Here is a 24592-nt window from a genome sequence, read left to right on the forward strand (position 1 = left end):
ATGCGAGAGATTCGACCATAGTAACTTCCATGAAAGTTTTTTGGATTTCTAATTTATCAAAACCCAAATTCGCCCACAAATCCATGAACAATCAGAATCACCCCCAATTCCAGCTTCCATTTTCTTGCCCCAAATCGAAACCCAAGTTTGCCCCTAAACTCGTGAAGACTAAAGAACCCAAAAAATTGCCCCTAAATCCGCTGCACTGACTGAGCTATATTTAGAGTCCAAGAAATGGAGGGAGAAGATGAAGATCCAGGAGTGGCTTTTTCACTTTTGTCCGGCCTAATTCATGTGTGATGTGCCAGGTTGGATTCCGGTCGCCACGTGGTAGAGTCCGTTAGTTTAGGATGACGGAAATGGGATGAGTGATCAACTGATAAGCAATTTGATAAATGAGTGAGCAACGACTAATGTTTTAATGTTGGGTGAGCAAGTAGTAATATACACTAAAGTTTAGTGAGCATCGATTAAATTTACTCGTTTTCTGTAAACCTTCTTCATTCTGTCTCTTTTCAAGAACATCTCGTAATTTTCTCGAGCTTATTTTCGGGCAAAATTTTAGGCAATTAGCTAAAACCCGGCTACAAACTTTAACACCCTGTGCTCCAATCACAGTAATACAGAACTCTATATTCAGCAACCACAGCCAATAATAAGATAGAGGAACTCGTGCTCCGTTTGTGCAAATAAATAGTAGGGGGCAGCTAGTATAAGAAATCAAAATTTAGAACATGCTTTGATTATAAATACTTGTTATTTCTCTAATATTCATATCAGTGTCATTGGCACACTTTGCCTTGCAAATTGCATTTGTCCCTGTTGCCCAGAAATCAAGTTATCCTCAGAATGTCAAAAAAGTAACCATATGAAGGAAGTTTGTTCAACAAAATCTATTCAATTAATCAAACATAAATGCCAGAAGAAAGCAGCAAGAACAAGGATCCGAAACCCTGACAAGTGAAAAGGGATTTGTTATGACCAAGAAATAGATGGTAAAACAAACAGTAGGAATATGCTAGATATTATTGACATACCAAGAAGACAGATGCCACTGCTCCAGTCGTGAGCTCCTTTGCAAGACTACGATTCTTCGTGGAGGAGGTAGCTTCATAGCTGCGATGAGCAAAATGCACAATCTTAGCGAAAGAAGAGGTTATCATGAAACACGTGTTTATCGAATTCATAAGTTAACCCCCAGATATGAATTCTTAAATAAGTCAACACCCGGATAGATGAATGCATATCCACACAATGTATCAGAGACAGGAGGAAGAGAACAGAAAGAAGGGGAAAAAATGATAGACAATGGAGTGGTCAACAGCAATACTCACTAACAAGAAGAAAGTGTTGTTTGGATGTACCATACCAAAAAAATAAAAAAATAAAATCACCGTATATATACTTTCCCGTTTCACCTTTTATCCTGCCACTCATTTCCTCTTTTATCATTGCCCATGTTTAAGAGAAAGAAGCTGATTAGGACATGGTCAAGGATTACTATCTCATTTGCCTAGAGAAATCCAATTAGAAAATATCTGAGCAATCTTCTGGCTCTCAAAGTTTACTTGTCTAATGCCATGAGAAGGAGATAAGCGAAGAGCCTAGAAAAACAGAGAACAAATGGAAAACCTGATTATTCAATTTCTACCAATGGAAGTGCCAGCTCATGAAGCTTAGTCTCAGATTTTAAAAATAGATAGGGCAAGATGTACACAACACATTGATAGGCTCCAATCAACCTCATGCATTCTAGAAGGACCTAGAAGAAGAATAACTTGCAAGTGGGTGGAAAACGAGTTTGTTAGAGAGTAAAACTGAGAGGGAAAATCAGTTACAAGTAGCTTATAAATTGGGAAGAGTTGGAGGAGAATAGGGGACAATTATTGAGTGGGTAGAAGGGAAACCTTTAGGAGAGTTATAGCCCTCTCGAATGGCTAATTGTTCTTTATTTTCTTTGTAATTTTTCTACAATTCAATCAAAGTTCATTTCACTATTTCTTGTCGTTATTTTCTTTACAGCTGGAACCTTATCAAAATGGTATCAGAGCACTATCCTGCAGGTGACATCAGGGACATTACATCTGATGAAGAAAATGAATTAGAAAATCGGGTCAGCAATCTGGAAGTGAAGATTGAAAAAATGAATTTAGAAATAAGAGGGGGAATAGAAGCCATAAAATTTGAGTTCAAGAGAAGTTTGGCAATAATGATGAAGAAGCTTGATCTGATGATGGAAGAAGGGGGAAATGGGGAATGGGGAAGGAAAGAGGAGGAATGCTGGCATCTCTTCAAGGTGTTAGCACCGCCGTTGGCTGTGGCGGGTGACTTTATCAATGGGCTCCAATCCAAAACTGAAAATAGCATAATAAATGAGGATGGAATGGGCTGCACAGTAGAAAAGGTCCAAGTAAATATGTTCATTTCTCATGAGATGAATATCTTTATCCCCTTCTTGATACCAAACTAAGGTCCACTTTTTGAAAGTAAAAACTTCTTTCCATATTCTCTTTGACCAAATTTGCTAGATGATTTCTACTTCATTTTCCTATATTGAAAGTTCAACACACATGGCGGCCCAGCAAATGTAGTTCATTCATTCTTCAAGAGAGACCTAATAAAATGCACCATTTCCCAACTACCGTGTCAAATCAATTTGGTAAAAAGGTATATTAGAGGTTTAAATCCACCAATAGCCATTCAACTTTATACTTAATGTCACCATGGCCATCCAATTTGATTTTGTTTCACCATGACTACCTAACTTTATAGTGTGACCATATCCACCTAACATTATAATTAGTATCATCGTGACCATCCAATGTCATATAATGTTTCATCACCACCACCTAATTTCATATAATATTTCATCATGGCCACCCAATTTCTTTTTACCATTTTCACTAATTTTAAAAGAGGTAAAACGATAACTTTGTAGAGTAAATTTAATGAATGCTCATTGAACTTTATATTACATTACTACTTGCTTACTAAGCATTAAAACATTACTCATTGCTTACTCATCTATCAAATTGCTTACTCGTTGATCACTCGTCTGATTTCCGTCACTTTAAACTAACGGAATCTACCAACGTGGCACATCACACATGGAATGGGCCAAAAGTGTAGAAAGCCACTCCCGGAACTTCATCTTCTTCCTCCAGTTCTTGGACCCTGAATACAACCTAGTAAGTGTAGCAGATTTGGGGGCAATTTTTAGGGTTCTTCACTGATTTGGGGGTGAATTTGGGACGCTTCGCCTATGGTTCCATTTTGGCAAGAAAATGAAAGCTAGTATTGCTGTTTGACGCCCGTTCGATCTTGGGGGGAAAAAAAGCACAAAGCTATGGCTACTTCGTTGGCTGCAACCTTCGCTCAGTCTGCCACTATGGCTATTTCGTTGGCTGCAACCTTCGCTCAGTCTACCTCTATGATTCCCCGTCGTGGCCTCGCTGGCGCCGCTGATCGTCATGGGCCACCTAAAGTTGATTTTTGGAAAGACCTCATGAGTCCATCCAAGAGGAAGGAAGAGCACTTCGTGAATGTCTCCTTATGTGGCTGGGGTTTGCTTTTTTTTGGAGGGTACAAGTTCTTCACAAGAGCCAAGAAGAACAATGACAAAATGGTGGAAGCAACCCATTAGATTATTGCCATTTTTGTGGTTTTTGGTTGGTCATTTGGTGGAAAATGTAAGGGAGGCAGAGTTAGGATTTCGCTTGTAAATCCATTCGGCAGGGTTTCTAATTTCCAGCTGAGTTTTTTTTTTTTTTTTTTTTTTTTTTTTTTTTTTTTTTTTTCGCGCCGGGGCCAATTTCGTCATTTTTCGCGACGGTGTCGGAATCGGCTATGAGCAAGTAATAATGTATTCTAAAGTTCAGTGAGCATTGATTAAATTTCCTCTAACTTTGTATTATATATATATATATATATATATAAAATAAATTTCAAAAGATAAAAATTTTTCATTTTAAAATAAGTTTTTATTTTATTTTTCTACGTAACTTTTTTTTTAAATAAATTTTTATTATTTTTTTAAAGGAACACTGTTTTAAATAACTTTTCATTCTATATTATTTTTTTGAGTAACTTTTTTTAAATAAGTTTTTATTGTATTTTAAAAAAGTTTTTTTTTCAAAATAAGTTCTTATTTTATTATTCTGAGTAAGTTTTTTTAAAATAAGTTTTTATTTTATTTTTTTAAATCACCTTTTTAAAATAAGTTTTCATTTTAATTTTTTTTTTAAATTTATTTTATATATATAATGCAAAGTTACCAATTTACCCATTTTAAAATTAGTGAAAATTGTGAAAAAATTAGGTGGCTATGGTGAAACGTTACATAAAATTGGTTGGCCATGGTGAAACGTTGATAGGCCCCCGGTTAACTTCACATACGTGAGGAGGAAGAAAGGGGAACATGCGGCTAGTAACAAACTAGATGGGGCACCTGATCAGTTAGTTGGTTAAGAATGGTAGATTAGGAAATTGAGTCAGAGGGAGGGAGATGGCTATAAATGTAATGGGAAGGGCTTTCATTCATTCACGTTTTCTTGGTTGTAAGTCTTGGGGAGAGACCAGACCTATCGAAAGGCTTGGATTTCGTCCTCCCTTCTTTCATTTCCGGTAATTTAATAAAAGTATATTCAGTGTTGAATCTTTTACTCCATAAGGATCTTATCAATTTGGTATCAGAGCAAAGATCCTGAAGAGAGTGATAATTGCTGAACGCAACTGGGAAGCCTGGCGTCCATGATGGAACAATTCGAATTCATCAGAAAAAGTTGGGAAGGTATGGAGGTGGATCAAAAAGAAAAGGGAGTAGCAACCAATTCAGCAGAACCCACCCTCACCTCAGACACAATGGCCAAATTTACTGGATGGGGTCTAAATCAGAAGAACAGGGGAAGATAGAAGTAAGATCCCAGAGATTGGAAATGCCGGTGTTTAATGGGGAAGACCCGGATGGACGGGTGTTTCGAGCTGAGAGGTACTTTGCCATGAATATATTATCCGATTGGGAGGAGGTTGAGGCGGCAGGGATCTGTTTTGAAGGCAAACCTCTAGCTTGGTACCAATAGTAGGATAGTTGTCAGATCATTCAAAGTTGGGAGGAGTTGAAGAGGCGATTGTTGGAACGGTTTCGACGATCGCAGGAGGATTCCATTTTGGAGAAGTTTCTATCTTCGAAGCAGGAAGGGACGGTCAAGTAGTATAGAAGGAGGTTCGAAGTTTTGGCCACCCCATTACCGGAAATTTTAGACGAAGTGTTAGAGAGCAGCTTCATTAATGGGTTGAAGGCGCCTATCCGGGCTAAGATAAGGATGATGAAGCCTCGCAGGTTGGGCCACATCATGGGCCTAGCCCAACGAGTGGTCGAGTTGCCAATTAACCGATTGTGGGTCCCACAGCTCCCCGAACTATGAAGCTGATTGGGAACATTCTGGATCATCCCGTACTAGTTATGATCGATTGTGGTGCAACCCACAATTTCATTTCAGCTGAGCTAGTTGGTCAGTTAGCTCTACTGATCACGTGCACCGTTAGCTATGGGGTGCTCATTGGAACTGGACTATCAGTAAGGGGCGGAGGGATCTGTAGGAGAGTAACAGTATCTCTGCCAAGCATTGATGTCGTGGACAATTTCCTTCCACTGCAGCTGGGATGTACGGACGTCATATTGGGAATGAAGTGGTTGGAAACGTTGGGCCAAATGCAGGTGAACTCGAGTACATTGACAATGACTTTTAAGTTGGCCGTAGAATTGGTTGTGTTGCAAGGGGATCCGAGCTTACATAAGACACAGGTTTCTCTAAAATCAATGGTTAAGGCGATTAAGGATGGTGGTCATGGAGTACTGTTAGAACTTGGAAGTATGGGTGTGAACAATGAATTTTTAGTGATAGAGGACTCTTAACTCATATGCAAAGGTGTTGCAACGGTTTCGAGGGGTGCTTGAATGGCCCAATGTGCTTCCTCCCGTCCGGGCTCAGGATCATACGATTGCTCTGTAGCCAAATTCAGCCCCAGTCAATGTTAGGCCGTATCGCTATCCGTATGTCCAGAAGAATGAAATTGAGAAATTGGTCCGAGAAATGCGGGCGACAGGAATAATTCAACCAAGTTTCAGTACATTTTCAAGCCCTATGTTGCTTATGAAAAAGGATGGCAATTGGCTGTTTTGTGTTGATTATCGCACCCTCAACAAGGTTACTATTCCTGCCCGTTCCCCAATTCCGGTGATCGACAAACTATTGGATGAATTACACGGGGCTAAGATTTTTTCTAAGCTCGATTTGAAGTTCGGGTACGATCAAATCAACATGAAGGCTGAGGATATCCCCAAAACGGCTTTTCGCACTCACAAAGGCCACTCTGAGTTTCTAGTCATGCCATTTAGGCTGACCAATGCACCGGCGACATTCCAAGGTTTGATGAATGAGATTTTTAAACCCTTTCTCCAAAAGTTTGTACTTGTTTTCTTTGACGATATCCTCGTCTATAGTAGTTCAATGGAGGACCACCGGCAACATCTGCAAGGTTACAAACTATTCGCCAATGAGAAGAAGTGTTGTTCCATCAAAGAAAAGTCAAAGATTTGGGTCACATCATAACAGGAGAAGACGTGGCAACTGATCAAACCAAAATAGAATCCATGTTACAGTGGCCTATGCCCAGGACCCTACGTGAATTAAGAGGGTTTCTTGGGCTTACGGGTTACTACCGAAGATTTGTTGCAGGATATGCCAAGATAGCCAGGCCACTGACTGAATTACTGAAGAAGGATGGGTTCTCATGGAACGAACAGGCTGAGGCAGCTTTTCATGCATTAAAGAAGGCCATGACTGAAGTTTCGATTTTAGCACTGCCGAACTTTACACAAACATTCGTGGTGGAAACAGAAGCTTCAGGCCATGGGTTAGGGGCAATCTTAGTGCAGAATCAACACCCCCTTGCTTAATTCAGCCATGTACTACCACAGCATGCGCGTCGTAAGTTAATATATGAGCGGGAACTTATGGCCGTTGTATTCGCAATCCAGAAATGGCAACATTACTTGCTTGGGCGACATTTTGTAGTAAGGACGGATCAGAGAAGCCTGAAATTCCTCCTGGAACAACGCATGGTAAGCGAGGATCATCAGAAATGGCTTACAAAGCTGTTGGGTTATGACTTTGAAATTCAATATCGCCCTGGTTTGGAGAATAAGGTAGCAGATGCCCTTTCAAGAATTGATCCAGTATTGAGTTCCTTGAATATCTCCATTCCTAGGGTGGTTCAACCGGAAGAAATTAAGAAAGAAGTGGCGGAGGATGTAGACCTTGGGAAGCGGTATCTGGACTACAATTGGGGCAAACTGTTAAAGAAGGATATTCAATGTTGAATGGCCATTTTGCTATACAAGGGAAGGGTGGTGTAACCTAAACACTTCCCAATTGCGACAGTAATACTACAGGAGGGCCATGACACCAAAACCGGTGGCCATTCGGGCTTTCTAAAGACCTACAAAAGAGTTGCCAGAGATGTGTATTGGATTGGGATGAAGAAAGATGTTCGGGATTTTGTTCCACATTGTGAGGTTTGCCAACAAAACAAATACATGGCCTTATCACCTAGAGGACTGTTACAACCACTTCCCATTTCAAACTCCGTTTGGGCTGATGTCTCCTTGGACTTTATTGAAGGATAGCCAAGGCGTGGGACGCTATTCTGGTGGTAGTTGATCGGCTGAGCAAATACGGCCATTTTATTGGCCTGAAATACCCATTCACTGCCCCAATGGAGGCTGCTGTTTTCATCAAGGAGGTTGTCCGCTTACATGGCAATAGGGATAGAATATTCATGAGCAAATTATGGACAGAATTATTCAAGGCACAGGGAACTAGCCTAAAGCACAGCACGGCCTACCATCCTCAGACGGAAGTTATGAATCGGTGCTTGGAGACTTACTTGAAGTGTTTCGCATCCCACAAACCACGCTCGTGGAGTCAATGTTTGTCACGGGTGGAGTTTTGGTACAATACTTCTTTTCACACTGCTACACAACACATCCCCTTTAAGATTGTATACAGCCGCGAGCCTATTCTGCCAATTGAGAAAGGGCTCAATGTGGTTTCAGCTGTGGAAAGGTCACTGTTAGAACGGGATGAAGTGCTGCAGGAACTAAAATTACAACTAACTCATGCCCAACAACGTATGAAATTGACGACAGATAGGCATCGTCGTGATGTGCAGTTTGAAGTAAGGGACATGGTATACCTCAAATTACGTCCATACCGCTAGAGTTCTGTGTGTGTACGCCCCTATGCTAAGTTATCACCAAAGTACGATGGGCCATTTGAGGTGGAAACTCGAGTGGGGCACGTAGCATACAAGCTAAAACTTCCTCCTACAGCAGCTATACATCCAGTCTTTCATGTTTCTCAACTTCGGAAGGCTGTGGGAAATAGTGAGGCCATCTCGCAACTTCCCCCACAACTGGAAGCAGAAGAGCAATTACAGGTTGAACCAGAAACTGTACTACAGATCAGACAAGGACAGCAAACACTAATACAGGGAAGGAGGTGCTGATCAAGTGGAAGAATTTACCGGACTTTGAAGCAACATGGGAACCGTACCACACCATCCAGTAGCAGTTTCCCGAGTTCCACCTTGAGGGCAAGGTGGATTTTGGGATAGGCGGAAATGAAAGGCCCCCGGTCAACTTCACATACGTGAGGAGGAAGAAAGGGGAAAAGGCGGTTAGCAACAAACTAGATGGGGCACCTGATCAATTAGTTGGTTAAGAAGGGTAGATTAGAAAATTGAGTCAAAGGGAGGGAGATGGCTATAAATGTAATGGGAAGGGTGTTATTTCATTCATTCACGTTTTCTTGGTTGTAAGTCTTAGGGGAGAGACCAGGCCTCTTGAAAGCCTTGGATTTCTTCCCCCTCCCCCCCCCCCCCCCCCCCTTCTTTCATTTCCAGTAATTCAATAAAAGTATATTCGATGTTGAATCTTTTACTACATAAGGATCCTATCAAACATTATATGAATTTGGGTGCCATGGTGAAATAAAATCAAATTGGATAGTCATAGTAACACTAAGTATAAAGTTGGATAACCATGTTGAAACAAAATCAAATTGAATGGCCATGATGACACCATGTATAAAGTTGGATGGCCATTGATGAATTTAACCATAAAATTAGACCATCTTTCCTCCCAATTGACAAAGCGAAAAGTAGATCATGGACTAAAAGAACATGAATGGAAACCTTAAAAATATCTTCAAACAATAATTGTGGCTCACAAGTTTCCCACTAGCCCTCTCCTACGATAACTATGGCCCACATCGTAAAAACTAAGCCTCACAAACAAGATGGAAAATGAACTTGTAGAAGAACTATACATAGAAAGGGATCTAAGGCCTATTGTAGAAGAGTTTAGGACTTCTCAATCATAGATGAATTATCATCGCAAACAATGCGAACAAACTTTGTCAAAGGCTTGGTTGTATAGCTTGATACATGCTATATTAGGCTCAAGGAAATGCAAATTAAAAACGAGGAAATATAGGGAATTCATTGGCTCCAGTACATTTGCTATTGAAAAATGAAGACCACTTCGTTGTTAGTTTGATGGTCTATTAAAGTTAGGTGCTATTTTAAGTTTACTTTCAGTTTTGCTTAATTTTATTCAAGTTTCACTATTCTCCGAAATTCAGGGGTACTATCGTCATTTTAAGGAACTGTCATTTTCAAAAATCTCAGAGATATGTTCAGTTCAGTCTTCTGTTGGGTCATGCTAGGGTGATTTGTCAAGCCTACGTGGATTGAATAGGTTTAGCTCTCTATTTACTTAGTTTCCTTATCAGGAGTCCATGCCAGAATACAAAATCTTTTGGAGTCTATAAATATTGACGTACCCTTCTTTAACCAGTAAGAAGCCTGATTAATGAATTTTTCAGAGTGCTTTTGAAGCCTATACTCATCATACCTTTTCCAAACACCCATATAATCACAACATCAAAAGATCTTGAGTCTCCTTTTACAATCAAAATGCAAATAAGCTACCAAATTTCATACTTTAAGCTTTATTGTTTTACTTGTGTCAAACACAAAATCATTACTGGATCAGTATATCGTACCATGCATTTTAACACGTTTGCCAATTTGTAATCAAGAGTTGCATATAGAAATATGTAGTCAAGCATCTCTCAAATTTTCCTTTTTGAACTAGAGTAATTGGGAGGACATGCATACTGGTTGTCAGTTACTTCCAACAAATGGAAATAAGAAGCTGATTGTCAAACATCAACTAAAAGCTTATTTGGCACAGATTTTTTAAAGTGAAAAAATATTTTTTTTATTTTTTTTTTTATTTTTTATTTTTTATCTTTTTTAAGAATGTGAGGTTGAAAAGTGAGAAAAATTGGGGGTCATATGTGTGGTTAAAAAAGATTTTAGAGAAAAATGAATTTTAAAAAAATCTTTGCAAAACAACTCTTAAATAATATAATTTGAAGAAATTGAGAGACCCAAGCTCCAAACATGAACACAAGCAAAGCAAGGTGTCTGATTGTACAATAAAATTTGTAATCCTCTTGATCACTAACTATTGTGCTTCATTTAACTGGAGCAATCATTTATATTTCAGTATTCTTGCTACAAATTGAATTACACATGGTTTCAAAAGGAAATAATGATCACAAAATTGGTAATGTATTTCTCATCAATCCTCTGTTCAAAAGCAAGTTTTCTAGTTTGAAAGCCAAACAAAAATTTGAGATATGTAACCAGATCTATTCTGTGCTACTCTCTAAATGATATGTGATTTTCTTTTCAAAGATACAAAAGGTTAAAACTTAGAGCGCTTTTACTTAGACTACATAATGACACCTAGTAAATTTTCTACTCTGAAAGATTGGAAAAATGTTACCAAATGAATTGTGTGCTACTCCCTTAATGACACCTTGAAAGCCAAAATACTGGAATTTTGCACGTGATTTACTTCAAAGATTTGGAATATTAGAACTACAAAGCAGCACATGATGATCTAAAGCAGTAAAAAGGGGACACAATTGTTTCGGGATGTAGTGAGATTAGTTAGTAAAAAAAAAAAAAAAACAAGAATCCTAAACAGAGTAGAGTAGCAATTCATACTGTGAAAATCCAATCACTAGTACCATAGACCCTATATCTAGGTTGCATATGAAATGTTGTCCAGCCACAGAAAGTTAAAAATTTGAAACTACAACTACGAGAAAACACTCTTTTGACAAGAAAATGGTCGAATTCAAAAATTACATCTAGTGTTCCTTATATCCACATTCACAAATAAGGCAGAAATTTTCATTTCTCCATAACTTATTAGTTTAAGAAGGTAGGGCCGTATGTCCCACATCTTATTTTAATCCTTTTTAGAACATATTTTACACAACTAGGATCTAAGCCAAACGACCCATGGAAAAGAATGGAGAAAGTTCTGAATCAAAATTCTCAGAAAATTCTAATTCAAAGCTACTGAAACCTAACTCTTTCTTAGTTTCCATTAGCAGTTCAAACAATGAAACATTTACTACATCCATCGAAGGAATGAGATACAACTAAAATAATGGGTCGGCTATGCCAATTTTTACGGCAACGCCACAATGGTCAATAAATTATTATTTTTCAATGATATCAGGCCAATTACAACTTAAAACACATAATTATCTGAAATCAAATTAAACCTTACGTACAATACAAAGCTACGTACAGAAAATAAGTTTCATAACTAAAAGAAATCCAAATTCAAATAATTCCCAATTACTGCACAAAATTATTGAAACAACAGGAGACAGAATCAATTGAAATGAAGAAAAGAAAATCCCTTACATGAAGAAAGAGGCGGTAACAAAAAGCCCAATGCAGAGCATGAAAACAGATAGAGTTGGGTACCATACATCTGGAACCGGGCTCGAGATCGATTTCGCCTATTTTTTTCATCATTTTAGATAAAATCAAATGCAAAGGAATCGGTAAGAATCACAATTACGTCAATCAAGGAACCAAAAAATAAATCAGAGAAAATAAAATAAATAAATAAATGAAAAAATGAAATTGGTGTACCATTGACGGTGGATTTATTTTTCTGTAGATAGATCTTGCCTAGCCTCAGCACTCTTTTCACTCTTTTATGAAATCACTGAGAAAGTTTTCAACAATTTATGAAAGGGTTAAATACCCTATTGGTCACCAAACTTTAAAAAAATTCATTTTAGTCATCAAACTATTTATTTAACATAGATGATCATCGAACTTATAAAGTTATTTCAATTAAGTCGCTCTTCACAGAACCTTTTGTAAATTTAATGATTTTTTGGGGGTATCCTACAACATTTCTTAATTTGTGGATGACTTTGGTAAGATAGTAATAAGTTAAAATATATTACTTCCAAGTTTTTATAACACAAATTTAATCGCTTTAAACTCTTTACATTTCCACCTGTCCACTAGAGATCAAATGAATTTTAGATATTATTTTAATTAATTTTTTATTTTGTTTTCATTTCCATTTGATGCATAGATTATTTTATTAATTATTTTTTAATTTTAAAATATTAAAATGCTTCAACGGGTCCAACGAATTTGGATGGGGGACCATGTACCCCGTCCCCACCGGATATTTTACATCACTACTAACAATGTAGTTTTTAACCCATTAATGTTGTGTGGAGAAATTCTATACCAGCCCAATCATGCTACACTAATACTAAGGTTGACATAATGTCATATGATATTTATATCATTGGATAATTTAAAACACGGTCGACTTTTTCATTCAATTATTTGTTGTTACGTACAATTATGTCAAGCTTTTTTGTCCAATCATTTAGGCAAACTAGCTTTATCCATACCAGCAAGGAACAAAGGTACCATTTACAAATTTCACATAATAACATACACCAATTACTGTACATTAGAGCATAAAAATTTCAAAAATACAAGTTGATCATCCCATTACATTTATTTAGATGTCAATCTGGGCTTCAAATGTGGAAGCCAAATCAATTTTTTTCCCAAAATTTCCCAGCATTTTTATTGATGTCCATTTCACACAGATTCTCTCTCACACATCCTCTGGCTTCTCAAGAAAGGCCTTTAACTTCCAATTCCCAAGCACATGAATATCTTAAAATCTGAAGAACTGATGCCAATAATATTCAGGAAATCGGGACCCTGGAGCTTGTGATCTCAATAGCTTATCGTCTATGATTAGTGTGATCCAGGCCAGAGTCTTGACAGTAGCCTATGCTCGCTCACACTGCCTGCAGATAATCGCCTCATCTTCTGCCACAGTTCCATGGCCTTACCTGTTCTTAACGGACCTGAACTAGAGTGCCTCCTGAATGACTCAGAATCTTGTCTCCCATAATTGGTGGGCAAACTCAACAGCTCCGACATGGAAAGATTCCTCTGAACATTGAGCCGGTAATCATAATTAGAGATTGGGGATTGAGTTAGCAAAGGATCCGGCAAATGGTCTGAATTGGCATCGATCATAGCATCATCTACGTCTATAGACAAATTCTCCTGACTACAACTTCTTGATCCGAGTTCTTTTGTTTCTTCACACTCATTACAAACTAGTTTCAACGCCTGAACTACCTCGCCCATAAAAGGTCTGTGTGATACCTCTGGTTGAACACACATTGAAGCAATGGCAGCTACTTTTGCAATACTGTCAAAAGGAAAATCAGGCCCCAATGATGAGTCTACAATCAATTCTAAACCTTCTCGACTTGTGAGGAGTGGTCGGGCCCAAGAAACTAAATTCTCTTGACCTGGTGGTTGAGACATGTCGACCGGTTTTCTTCCAGTTAGGAGTTCTAGAAGGACTACACCATAGCTATAAACATCACTTTTAACGAGAAGATGCCCAGTCATTGCATACTCTGGAGCTACATACCTGGTATCATATATGGAGACAAAATTTAAAAGTTTAAACATGATAGATTCATACATACCCAACAACCACCACCACCAAAAAAAAAAATAATAACACCACCAAAAAATAATAATAAGTAACGGAAACTAAAAACAGACAAGAAGTAATTTCTTGTATACGTTTTGTATGACATTAAGATACAGAATATATGGAAATAGAAAACTTAGTGATTCTCCATATTATTCCTTTTCCAGGTAAGAGAGGGTTCCAACATTATTTTAAAGGCTCTTAGGTTTACTGAAAATAAATGTGTCCAAGTGAAAATAGTCTGGCAAAGTAATAATGAAAATGATATGTTCGGCTGGGCAAGTATAAGGTTCATATTTTTCCTGTTCAAAAGAAGTACATAATAAATCAGATTACTATCAGATAAAATGAATATGCATTACCCGAAGGTTCCCATGACACGAGTTGATATGTGTCTGTTCTCTTCATCCAATCCAGTACGCGCCAAACCAAAGTCAGATACTTTGGGAGTAAAATCTTCTTCGAGTAAGATATTGCTGGCTTTGAAGTCCCTGTGTATCACACGAGGGCTTGAATCCTCATGCAGATAGGCTAGAGCTCTAGCAGCCCCAAGTGCAATCTTCAGCCGAGCACTCCAATCAAGTGGAACAGTCTCTCTGTCAATGCCTGAGAGAAAGCAAAAGCACTTATATTTACATAGCCATTGAAAAGACTTATGCGGAGAATGACCTTATTAAGAGTTCATACCATGTAGATGAGACTCCACACTGCCATTTGGAATAAGTTCATACACTAAGCAGCGACTTCGATCTTCAATACATATACCAATCAACTTTACTAAGTTCCTATGGTGAAGGCGGCTCAGCATTTCGACTTCAGCCAAGAATTCACGACCACCCTGCTGATCATCTCTCTTTAATATCTTCACGGCAACTTTTGTCCCATCTTCAAGCACACCACTGTAAACACGTCCAAAGCCACCTTCACCTAGGACTCTTGTCTCATTGAAGTAATCAGTAGCTCTCTCAATGTCACTAGAACTGAATGTCTTTGCAGAGCCAGTATATGCTGCAATGCTAGAACCCAAAGAGAATGAAGCAGAATTGGGTCCACTTCCAACTATAGATGCAGCAACACCTACAGGTTGTACATTTTATTGTCTTGTCAGAGAAAGATTTTGAATTTGGCTCATCTCAGAAATGATTTCTAGATGGAAATTTACCCACTTAACCAGATCTATTTATTCAATACCATGCATTAGATGAGTAACACTAACAAACTAAATTTAATTTAACTTTAATTTAGCAAGTTAGCAACATATCTGGACTTCATATCTACAGGATAAGAATGAGGAAAGCGCTTTGGCAATTTCTACATTTCTTCAAAAACTCTTGAAGCTTTACTTTCTGCTTCTCAGAATATTATCGAGTTTCACTAAAAGCTTTCAGAATTAGCATTTGTTTCGAGTGGCTGCAGAGGCATGACTTCATAAAAAAGGCTTATATATTATATACACAAATGCAAAAAGTAATCATCTTCTAAGAATAGGATCTATTAAATATGAAGCCCATTGAGATTACAAAGCCAGCCAAGATCTTTAAGCAACAACAGTAAAAATCAAATATTAAAAATTAGACAACCTAGATTTTACCTGATGATTTTGTAAGGGAACCAATCATAGTTGGTGAAGTTGGATCTCGTTGTGAAATGTTGTCTCTACGTTTGAAGAGCATAACCCATGCAATAACACACAATAAGATAACAGCTACAGAAGCGGACAAGACTATTATTGCTACAATGCTTCTGCTAGGCCCGCGATTATGCTTCTTCCCCCTTACATCAACTCCAAGGGGATGCATAGTCCGTGCATTATTGTCATGACCAGGATATGGCTTACTGCCTATGATACCAATGGTTGAAGGAGGCAAAGGTGGAGAGGGAGGAAGACCTACAATTCGAATATTTCAATTCAAGTACTCAAGTTAAATAATAAATGTGAATGTCATTCAAAAAGATATGGATACGACCAGAACCTGGATAGCGCACATATAATACATCGTAATCACCAAACAATGAAGTTTTTATGACCACTTGCTTGTGCCAGAATCTTTGAAACGTCAAATATGCTGAAGTACCATCAAATCTTTCCCCCAGGGGTACCATATCAATAAGGACAATGGTCTTTGCTGGATTTTCACCAGCTGCATTTGCTCCCATTATATGTACTTGGCTTTGCTTCATAAATACTCCAGCGGCAAGTTCTGCCGCTAGTTCTGACACTAAAGGGAAGAAGGTGTACAGCGCTACACTAAGCTGCAGTGCCACTTGTATGGGCAACACACAAACACAGACAGATTCAAGCAGACCATATGTATACGGCTCGGCGCAAGTCAACGGTGCACAATCTACACAAGTAAGCTAAAGCTGCTAAACATTGGAATATGGCAGTTGAAAATATTGTAAAACATAAAGCAAAAAAACCAAGATACTGTAGTGAAAAATGTAAGATGTATATGTATGCACCTTTATGTGGAGGTGGAGGTGGCAGTGCTTGCAACGGTGGCGGAAGTGGCATCTTTGGATTTCTGGGACGAGAGTATCCAGAAGGAGACATTTTCGGGGGTGGAATGAAGGGCACTTGCAAATGAAAAGATGGTAAATGTATAAGCATCATTAAAAAAAACCAAAAAATAAAACTTTGTGAGGGGTTATTTACTCTCCCCATGTTAAAGGGAGAACAATAGATATTCTTACTTTTCCTTTGCTTAAATGGAGATGTTGAAGATGGAGCTGGTGCTGGTGCAAGAGAATCATTATTATCTGAAGAAGGGAATGGAGAAACCTGTCATCCTGAGTTTGAAATTTAAAGAATAATAATTTTTATTCAACAATCTGTGGTAGGATTGAGAAGTGAGTACCTGGGTGTGAGGGTGTTGGAGCCCTTTGTCTAGGATTAGTCTTTGGATCTGATTTTGGATTATAAGGGGCCAGACCTTCAAAAACATTGATAAGTTAGAAAAGAACAGAATGACTGTTAATGCTGTCTTGAACTAATTAAATGAGAAAATTTTGAAGTGAAAAATGAAACCTTGTTTCATCGAAGCGGGAGGGAAAGCCATATGTGATGACGGAGCAGGAGTAATCTTATGCTCCCTTGAACGATGCTTCCTCTGAATTGAAGTTGAAGGTGGAGATGCCGTGGGAAAAAACCCTGTGTTTGGAGTTGACTTGGAAAATGGATGAGGAGGGGAAGCGCTATTAGATCGCCCCACGGATTTATGCATAGGAGCTGAATGAGGGAATGACAAATAACGTTTATAAACTTCTCAAATAATTTTTGACAGCGTATTATGAGAAAGATTTACAAATTTGTTTACTAACCTTCCTTTGGGGAGTGGCTCACAGGTGCATGTTGGCTGGTAGTTCCACTTGGAGGACCTGCTGCAATTGGCATTGCTGCTTTTTTCCTATTGATGCTTGAAGAGGGTGTTAACACAGAAGGAACATTTTGTTCTGTTTCATTAACACAGGAACTCGTTAAAGTAATATGCATAATATCATATATGACATATGCTAGTATGGAAATATCCACTTGAAAACAAAATGATTCGATGACATGCTAAAATTCATTCAAACCTTTGGCAGCTGTATACGGGATTTACAACCAATAAATAGAACAATTATGCAACCCTTGAAATGAATTTCATTTCCCCAAGGTTCTCTATCTGAAGCTCTAATTCATTTTAAAGTTACGTGTGAGGAGGATAGCTTGTTTCTAGCAAGAATATATGTTGATGTTTCTGTTAGCCACTTGTTAAGTTGCTTTAAATCCAAAGACGGTATGGGAGTTTATATGTAACAAGTGCCCATATTACAATGAGGCTATAGTAAATATTTGAAGAGCATATATGAAGAATGATCCTGTGGGGCTCGGACTTGGAACCTCGCGGAGTAAGGAGTAAAGCATCCAGGGTTGGTATATCTCATTGAGCATCAAGAAGCATTGCGAACCCTTTGTTCTTTCTTCAAAGCCATTTCTTTTCTGAGTACACAATACTCAATTGATGGAAGACAACAAAGCTAAAGAGTGAAAGAATGGGAATATAATTATCTCGCTTGAAAACTCTCTTCCTTCTGTCTTTTGTAACATATTAACATGACACATTATTGCTTAGATGGCTATGTAGTTAGAGATCAATTATAGTCCCTAATATCTTGATTTGTGCTTCCTTCTCTGAGGTCGTAGTTTCATGGGCCGACGATATGAGTTGCAGCGAAACAATTTTTCGCACCCGTGCAGTCTACTTTCCGCCATCTTCCATCACAAGTCTAGACATGATCCATTGCATATTTCACCCACAATGCATTCTATCATGAACAAATGAATGCCTAATGTTCCACTTGGTGCCAGGACGCTTACCTGTGCACAAAGCACATCTAAATCTAGCTTGCCTACATGCTCATACACAACAAACGGATCTCAGTGGACGACGAATACTCACTGGAAATGAGTCATCCTAGCTCCACCCAAAGCATTGAGGATTATTTGCATGCCGCACAGTGCAATTCTTATGCTCGTCACTTTTTAGCTTAATGCTAGCTACCATGCCCTTCATCAGTGCTTAGCCCAGGTAGGGTCATCCGATAACCCATTACTAATGAGTACCTTCATAGCATACTTGTTCCTACATATTGGCATCTTGCGATATTCGCCCAACTATGAGATGTTACCATATCCTTAACGTAGCTATCGAAGCGTAACAGTGCCATATTGGTGATGAGTGTATTTTATACACTTACTCGGGACATTAAATAATTGCATTTTATATTGCATTTTATAATTCTTTTGATGAAATATAGCCTAATTTGTTTTAAATTGTGTCTAATAGGTAAACATCATGAATTGATGAAAAATTGGAGAAAACAAGCGAAAAATAGAGAAAGTGGCAAAATAAAACTATGAGGACTAAATTGCAACATTACAATAGTCGCATCAGGATATAAAATGAAGATGCTACAAGTTCAATTGGAGGCAGTTGAAAGCTAAAGGGACGAAATCATAAGTGAAAGGATAAAAAAAATGCATTGTGAGAAGTTCAGGGACCAACCAAAAATTTGTACTATGCTTAAGCATAGGCCTGCAAGCATTGCGTAAACAAGGTCTTAAAAATTTCCTTATCTTGTTTTGGAAACTTTTGATATACGGTCTTTTAGCACTCTGTATTTACCAAAAGTCATCCAAAACATGAAGAACCTCCCTTTGACCTAAAGATCACATATTCTACGTATAACCAAAGACAAATTATACAATTTCATTGTAGAATATTCATCCCTTTTTCAAGATTCAAGCCAATAATTTCTTCATTATTTCTCAATCCAAGTGATGTATTTTCATTATTTCTTATATAATTTAATTATTAGGATAGTTGGCTAGGTTTTTCAATTGTATTAGATGAATGTTTGAACCCGATTTTCATTTATTTTAATTCACGACTTCAATTTAGGAATTTTGTGTTATTATTTGATTGATTTTACATACTTGTTTCGGGGCAGCGATCATGAGTATTTTTTAAAATATCAATTTTGAGCATTTATGAGCAGATCGATTTTGTCATTTTAGTAATGGTTTTTAAAACAATCCAACATATGCATGAAAGTTTGTTACCCAACGATTTAAAAAAAATAAAATAAAATTACATATTTCCCTTAGTAAAATTGACTTAGAAAGTTAAATAAATTAAATATTTAATTAAAATTTTAAGTTAGTATTTTTTTCACTGAGTACATTAATAAGTAAAGTTTACAATTATAAGTCAATTTTATGCTTTTTAAATGAATTTTTACTTATAAGTAATTTTTTACAAATTTTATAAGTGAATTCTATTAATTAGTAATATTTTTATTTTATAAACAAAACTTTTTAATAAAGGTGGTTTTTTATATTATAAGTAATATTCTACTTTTAAGTACTTTTTTTTTATTATAATGTAATTTTTTTGTTAATAATTTTTTATTTACAAGTTAGTCTTGAACAAAATATATTGATTGTAAGTAATTAATTTATAGATGGTAATATTATAAGAGAATATGAGAAATGGCAAAAATCCCTAATTTGAAGGGTTGAGAACCAGTCAAAATTATAGCACAACAATTTTGGCTGATTTTTAAACCATTCAAAATGGGTGCCTAACAAACTAGTAAACACCGATTTTCCAAAATGGTAACACCCAAATTCAGTCAAAACCCGTGAAAATAGAACTCCCAAGCAGGCTTTAAGAGACTAGATAATATAGAACATGAAAAATATATTAACAAGTAAAAGTCACCTATCAAGGATAATCTAAGGGAAAAATGATTTGAGCTGATTGGAACTTCTCTAGTGTAGACATAAAGAAACTCCCATTAAAAGTGTACAACAATTCTACAAAAACGAGTTTTAAGAGGGTGACGCATACCAAAAAACGTAGCTTGACATTGTTAAAAGGATTGGATGTCATTTGATTCTTTTTGTAGATGCATGGATAGATTGATAGACCGGACGGAGCTGGATAAAAGGTTTCATGTACCTCACAAGCTCACACCGTATATTTTTAGAATAATAAACATAGTTTGCTTTTGTGTATATTTAACATAGCCACCAAAGAAGGAATAGTGCAAATGCTCAACAAAATCAAGCATAAATCATCTCAAGCATCACCTGGAGGACTGGAGGGAGGTTCTTCCGGTAATATCAGTTTCGAAGGTGGTGAACTCACTGGAAATCCTGGAGGTGATGATGTAACTGGTACTGCATTATCAAGCCATAAGATGCTCATGAAGGTTCTTGTTAGCCGAAGATTTAGTGAAATAGTATTTGTAATACAGAAGAAGTGAGAAGGCACACCAGGTGGAATGGATGGTGATTCTTTTGGAAAAACTTGACGAGAAGGCGGTGGACTTTGTGGCATTCTCCTTGGAACAGGCATATATGCTACTGTATTACAATTGTTTAACTTTAGAAAGCGGAAGATTGAGCGAAACAATATTTGTAATACAAAAGCAGTGAGAAGGCACACCAGGTGGAATGAATGGTGGTTCTGCAGGAATAACTGGACGAGAAGGTAGTGGACTTTGCGGCATTCTCCTTGGAGCAAGCATATTTGTTACTGTATTTTCAATTGTTTAACTTTAGAAAGTCGAAGATTTAGTGAAATTATATATGTAATACAAAAGCAGTGAGAAGGCACACCAGGCGGAATGGATGGTGGTTCCTCAGGAAAAGCTGGATGAGAAGGTGATGGACTTTGTGGCATTATCCTTGGAGCAGGAACATTGGTTACTGTGTTTCCATTTTGTTTCACTTTAGAAATTACTCAATTTAATGAGAGGAAAAATATTTTAGAAATTAGAACAAATTCTCAACTGTCTACTACCTGGGGGAATCGGTGAGAGGGTGGTATCACTTTCAGGTGATTTAGCTTCAGGAGAAGTTGGTGGCATAGATCCTGGCACAAGGGGACGTGTAGTTTGCCGGTTTGGTGGGGGATTCATAGAAGGAGATGCCATGGATGCTGCATACTCATAAACTAAATCAATCTGATCTCTGCGCGCGCGCGTGTGTGTGATAAGAACACATAATCTTAGTCACAAGTTAAACAACCTACCTGGAGCTTGTGGCGTGAAAGGACGTTCTATGCGCTGAGGATTCCCAGGAGGGGGAGTGGGTGGCACAACTGGTACAGAGTCTTGAATTGATGGGGGTGGAACCGAAAGATGAGGCAGTGGTACTGAAGGATGACTTGGCCATGGGGAAGCCACGGGGCCTTTTCTAGTTTGAGGTAATTGTGCTGGCATGTGAGGTGGCATTGCAAGTAGAGGGTGCAAACTTGATCCTGACATGACAAATATAAATCACATAAAAGTCATGGTCATACTCAAAAAACTATAAATTATTGACTCACGGAGTAGTACCATTTGGTTGAGATGCTGGAGTGGGTGCTACACTGCTGGATATGTTTTCTTTAGGCAAAGGGCCAGGTGTTCCTTCTGCAACAGGAGGAATTGCAGAAAATGCAACCGCAGATGGGGATAAGCTATGCTCTAAAAATTGATAGATTCAAATTATATATATACACGCACACCCCAATATTAATAGCATAGTTTAGTAGATTAACAAACAAAGCTCAGCTAATGTCAAATGAATTAGATACTCCAATTAATTGGCTGCCTTCAAAGGTAATATGACATATATACATAGCAAATTTTCAACTGCCTTAAGTTTTATATGGACTACATCGAAATTGCTATTTTTGCAAGAATGAAGTTGCAGAAATTTATTATCGTAATATAGTTCAACATTCTGTGCATTTCAACCTTAAAAAATAAATAAATAAATAAAAATAAATAGCTTTATATCTATACAAGCAAGAAAATTGCTGTGTGAACATGTAAAAAGATGTGTAAACATAGAAGGAAAGCCTGATCACTGAATCTTAAGAGTAAATAAGTATCTATGATAGAAAGAAAAATTTAACAAAAGGACCCAGTAGACAATAATTTCCAATAAAGATTCTTTTGGTCTAATAATGCCTTTAAGCTAATGAAATTCAGTGAAAATTTGGATTAAACTTGATCAAACCCCTGATCTAATTTTTAATGATGGACGTTTCTCGAGCGAAGCCAGCAATTGCATGAGCTCCAAAATAAATCAACCACAAAAAATTTACTTCTTGGGGCAAATTCATCAAAACAGATGATAGATGCAACATAGGCAGAAGGACACAATTGAGAAACTACGAATTCAGATCCTTTGCCCATGGGTCAGCATTGCATTGCATCAATAATTACCATACAGATACCAGAAATCTGACCACTCTGAATTCACATCGTTTAGTTCATTCTTATCTTCTAATAACTTGTACCAGTCAAGAAAAAGTCCAATTAAACCATCAGAGATATAAATGCAGGTTAACACTAAATTTTTATAGCCCAGATCTTCAAATAATTCTTGAACACAATAATAATGAACTCATAAATGATTACCTGCAGATCCTTCGATCACCAACGAACAAGCTAAGGCAAAGATTTTAAGCACCAATCCAAGAACTGGCAGCATCACCGCCCCCATCCCACATAAAACAACCAATTAATCTCTAAGAAAAACCTACCAACTCAATCTCAATAATGATATATAGATTAAAGAATCAGAACATTGAAAGAAAAAAATCCCCAATGAAAATAATCCAATCTCTTTACAGTGAATAAATTATTCAAGAAAGATAGGCCTCTTAAAAGTTATAACAAAAAAGGGGGATTAGATTAGATTAAAGAAGCAGACCCACGAGCAGAAAGAGTAAGAGGCAAGCAATATTCAAGAAAGATAGGCATTTGTTTCTTGAAAAGCCTACAAATGGGTTGGGTGATGGTATGAAAGAAAGCAAAGGCAAAATAAACGCAATCAGTTTGTGGGTTGTGATTATGATTAAAGAATAAGGAAATCAAACGAGTATGGGAACTTTTGCAGCGATAAATTGGCATGTTGTTTGGTTGCAGGAGGGAGTGAATAATACATTCAACCACCGTTTGCAGTGACATGTGAGCAATTAAAGATAATCCCAACTAAGCTTTTTTCAAAGTAAAAACAACAAAACAAATAATCTCTTTAATTGCTAAGCCAGTAAGAAGTAACTGGCGTCTTTTGTTTTCTTCCCAATTCTCTCTCTCACGCGCACAGTGGGGAGAGATACAGTGGAAAGAGATAGGGGGGAGATGGCTCTGTGCTTGTTTACTGTAATTTTTTTATGGAGATGAAGATTTTTCATAAATTATAGCAATTAATGAGTTATTAATGATCAAATTTTGAGATGGATATTTTGGAAAAAATAAAAAATGATGTAGCGATTTTTTTGAAAAATCTGAGGTTAAAAATTAAAAAATATGAAAAATTTTGAGTTTAGCTATAAAATATTTTGTACTGAATGTATGATTATAAATAAATATGAGAATTAAAGAATTTTATTAGGCAAGGGTTAAATTTTAATTTTATTTTTTTTTCAATTCAAATCACTATACTTTTAGCAAGATCAAGCGCACAAAGTAAGTCGATGTCGACATTTTGGAGACTATTTGGTCACTACTCGAGAGAAGCTTGGGAACTTTCTTCATCACATAAAAATATGTTTGTTTCCATTTTTACACTGATTAAGAGAAAATCTAATTACTATAGTTGAAAACATATTTTTTCTTACATTTTTTTTTTCTAATATACCCTTACTAATAATAATGGTTTAAATAAAAATAGTTCATATTTATTAATAACAATACATATTGATTAAGGGATTTTAGAAAAATAAAAATAAATTACACTCTTAACAAAAAAAAGTGACCTACAATTTGGGATAAATGGAAAAAGAAAGTAAGTATATCTTTATGGGACGTGATTATTACTTTTAATTGAGATATATAACTCGATAAAGTGTTGCATGCCATATTGTTCTACTACTACGCTGCGTCACAAAAGCATTGAAATTAAGAAAAAAAAATGTGCATTATGAATTTTCTGTATGTTATTATAATATTCATTTACCTATCTTCGTTTTCAAGTGCCACCAACCGATGAAGTAGATCTTGTGGAATAGTAGTCAACTAGGTCTCATTAAATGTAAAATAATAATGATT

General features: G+C 37.0%; 2 protein-coding genes across 2 annotated transcripts; both read right to left on the reverse strand.

Annotated features, from left to right (window-relative positions):
• Window positions 1-713: 713 nt before the first annotated feature.
• LOC111397160 (transmembrane protein 258-like) lies at window positions 714-12171 on the reverse strand. Its single transcript, XM_023023919.1, has 4 exons — window positions 12091-12171; window positions 11857-11954; window positions 1038-1116; window positions 714-953 (listed from the first exon to the last, which is right to left on the reverse strand). Exons 1-4 carry the CDS (start codon window positions 12091-12093, stop codon window positions 906-908), a joined length of 228 nt encoding a protein of 75 aa, XP_022879687.1. The 5' UTR covers window positions 12094-12171; the 3' UTR covers window positions 714-905.
• A 681-nt stretch (window positions 12172-12852) lies between these two features.
• On the reverse strand, window positions 12853-23689 carry LOC111397158 (receptor-like serine/threonine-protein kinase ALE2). The gene is made up of 18 exons (XM_023023918.1): window positions 22958-23689; window positions 21887-22015; window positions 21580-21807; window positions 21349-21486; window positions 21165-21254; window positions 20992-21081; window positions 20820-20909; window positions 20634-20723; window positions 17318-17449; window positions 17025-17225; window positions 16855-16929; window positions 16691-16756; window positions 16460-16573; window positions 15970-16341; window positions 15588-15884; window positions 14684-15073; window positions 14359-14602; window positions 12853-13930 (listed from the first exon to the last, which is right to left on the reverse strand). The coding sequence occupies exons 1-18, from the start codon at window positions 23040-23042 to the stop codon at window positions 13237-13239; spliced, it is 3525 nt and encodes a 1174-aa protein (XP_022879686.1). The 5' UTR covers window positions 23043-23689; the 3' UTR covers window positions 12853-13236.
• Between the last annotated feature and the right edge of the window lie 903 nt (window positions 23690-24592).

This window comes from Olea europaea, chromosome 7, assembly GCF_002742605.1.
Source record: "Olea europaea var. sylvestris chromosome 7, O_europaea_v1, whole genome shotgun sequence".
Taxonomy (NCBI): Eukaryota; Viridiplantae; Streptophyta; class Magnoliopsida; order Lamiales; family Oleaceae; genus Olea; species Olea europaea.

Bases quoted from the DNA above. Each gene is read 5' to 3' on its own strand.
- LOC111397160 (XM_023023919.1), bottom strand. The intron at 1,117-11,856 runs GTAAGGGATTTT...TGCTCATCGCAG, and splicing joins GTTACCGCCTCTTTCTTCAT to CTATGAAGCTACCTCCTCCA. The intron at 954-1,037 runs GTATGTCAATAA...TTCACTTGTCAG, and splicing joins CAGTGGCATCTGTCTTCTTG to GGTTTCGGATCCTTGTTCTT.
- LOC111397158 (XM_023023918.1), bottom strand. From the start codon at position 23,042: ATGGGGGCGGTGATGCTGCCAGTTCTTGGATTGGTGCTTAAAATCTTT. The intron at 16,757-16,854 runs GTACTCACTTCT...TCCCTTCTTCAG, and splicing joins TCCAACACCCTCACACCCAG to ATAATAATGATTCTCTTGCA. The intron at 13,931-14,358 runs GTAATGCATATT...ATATGATACCAG, and splicing joins CGTGTCATGGGAACCTTCGG to GTATGTAGCTCCAGAGTATG.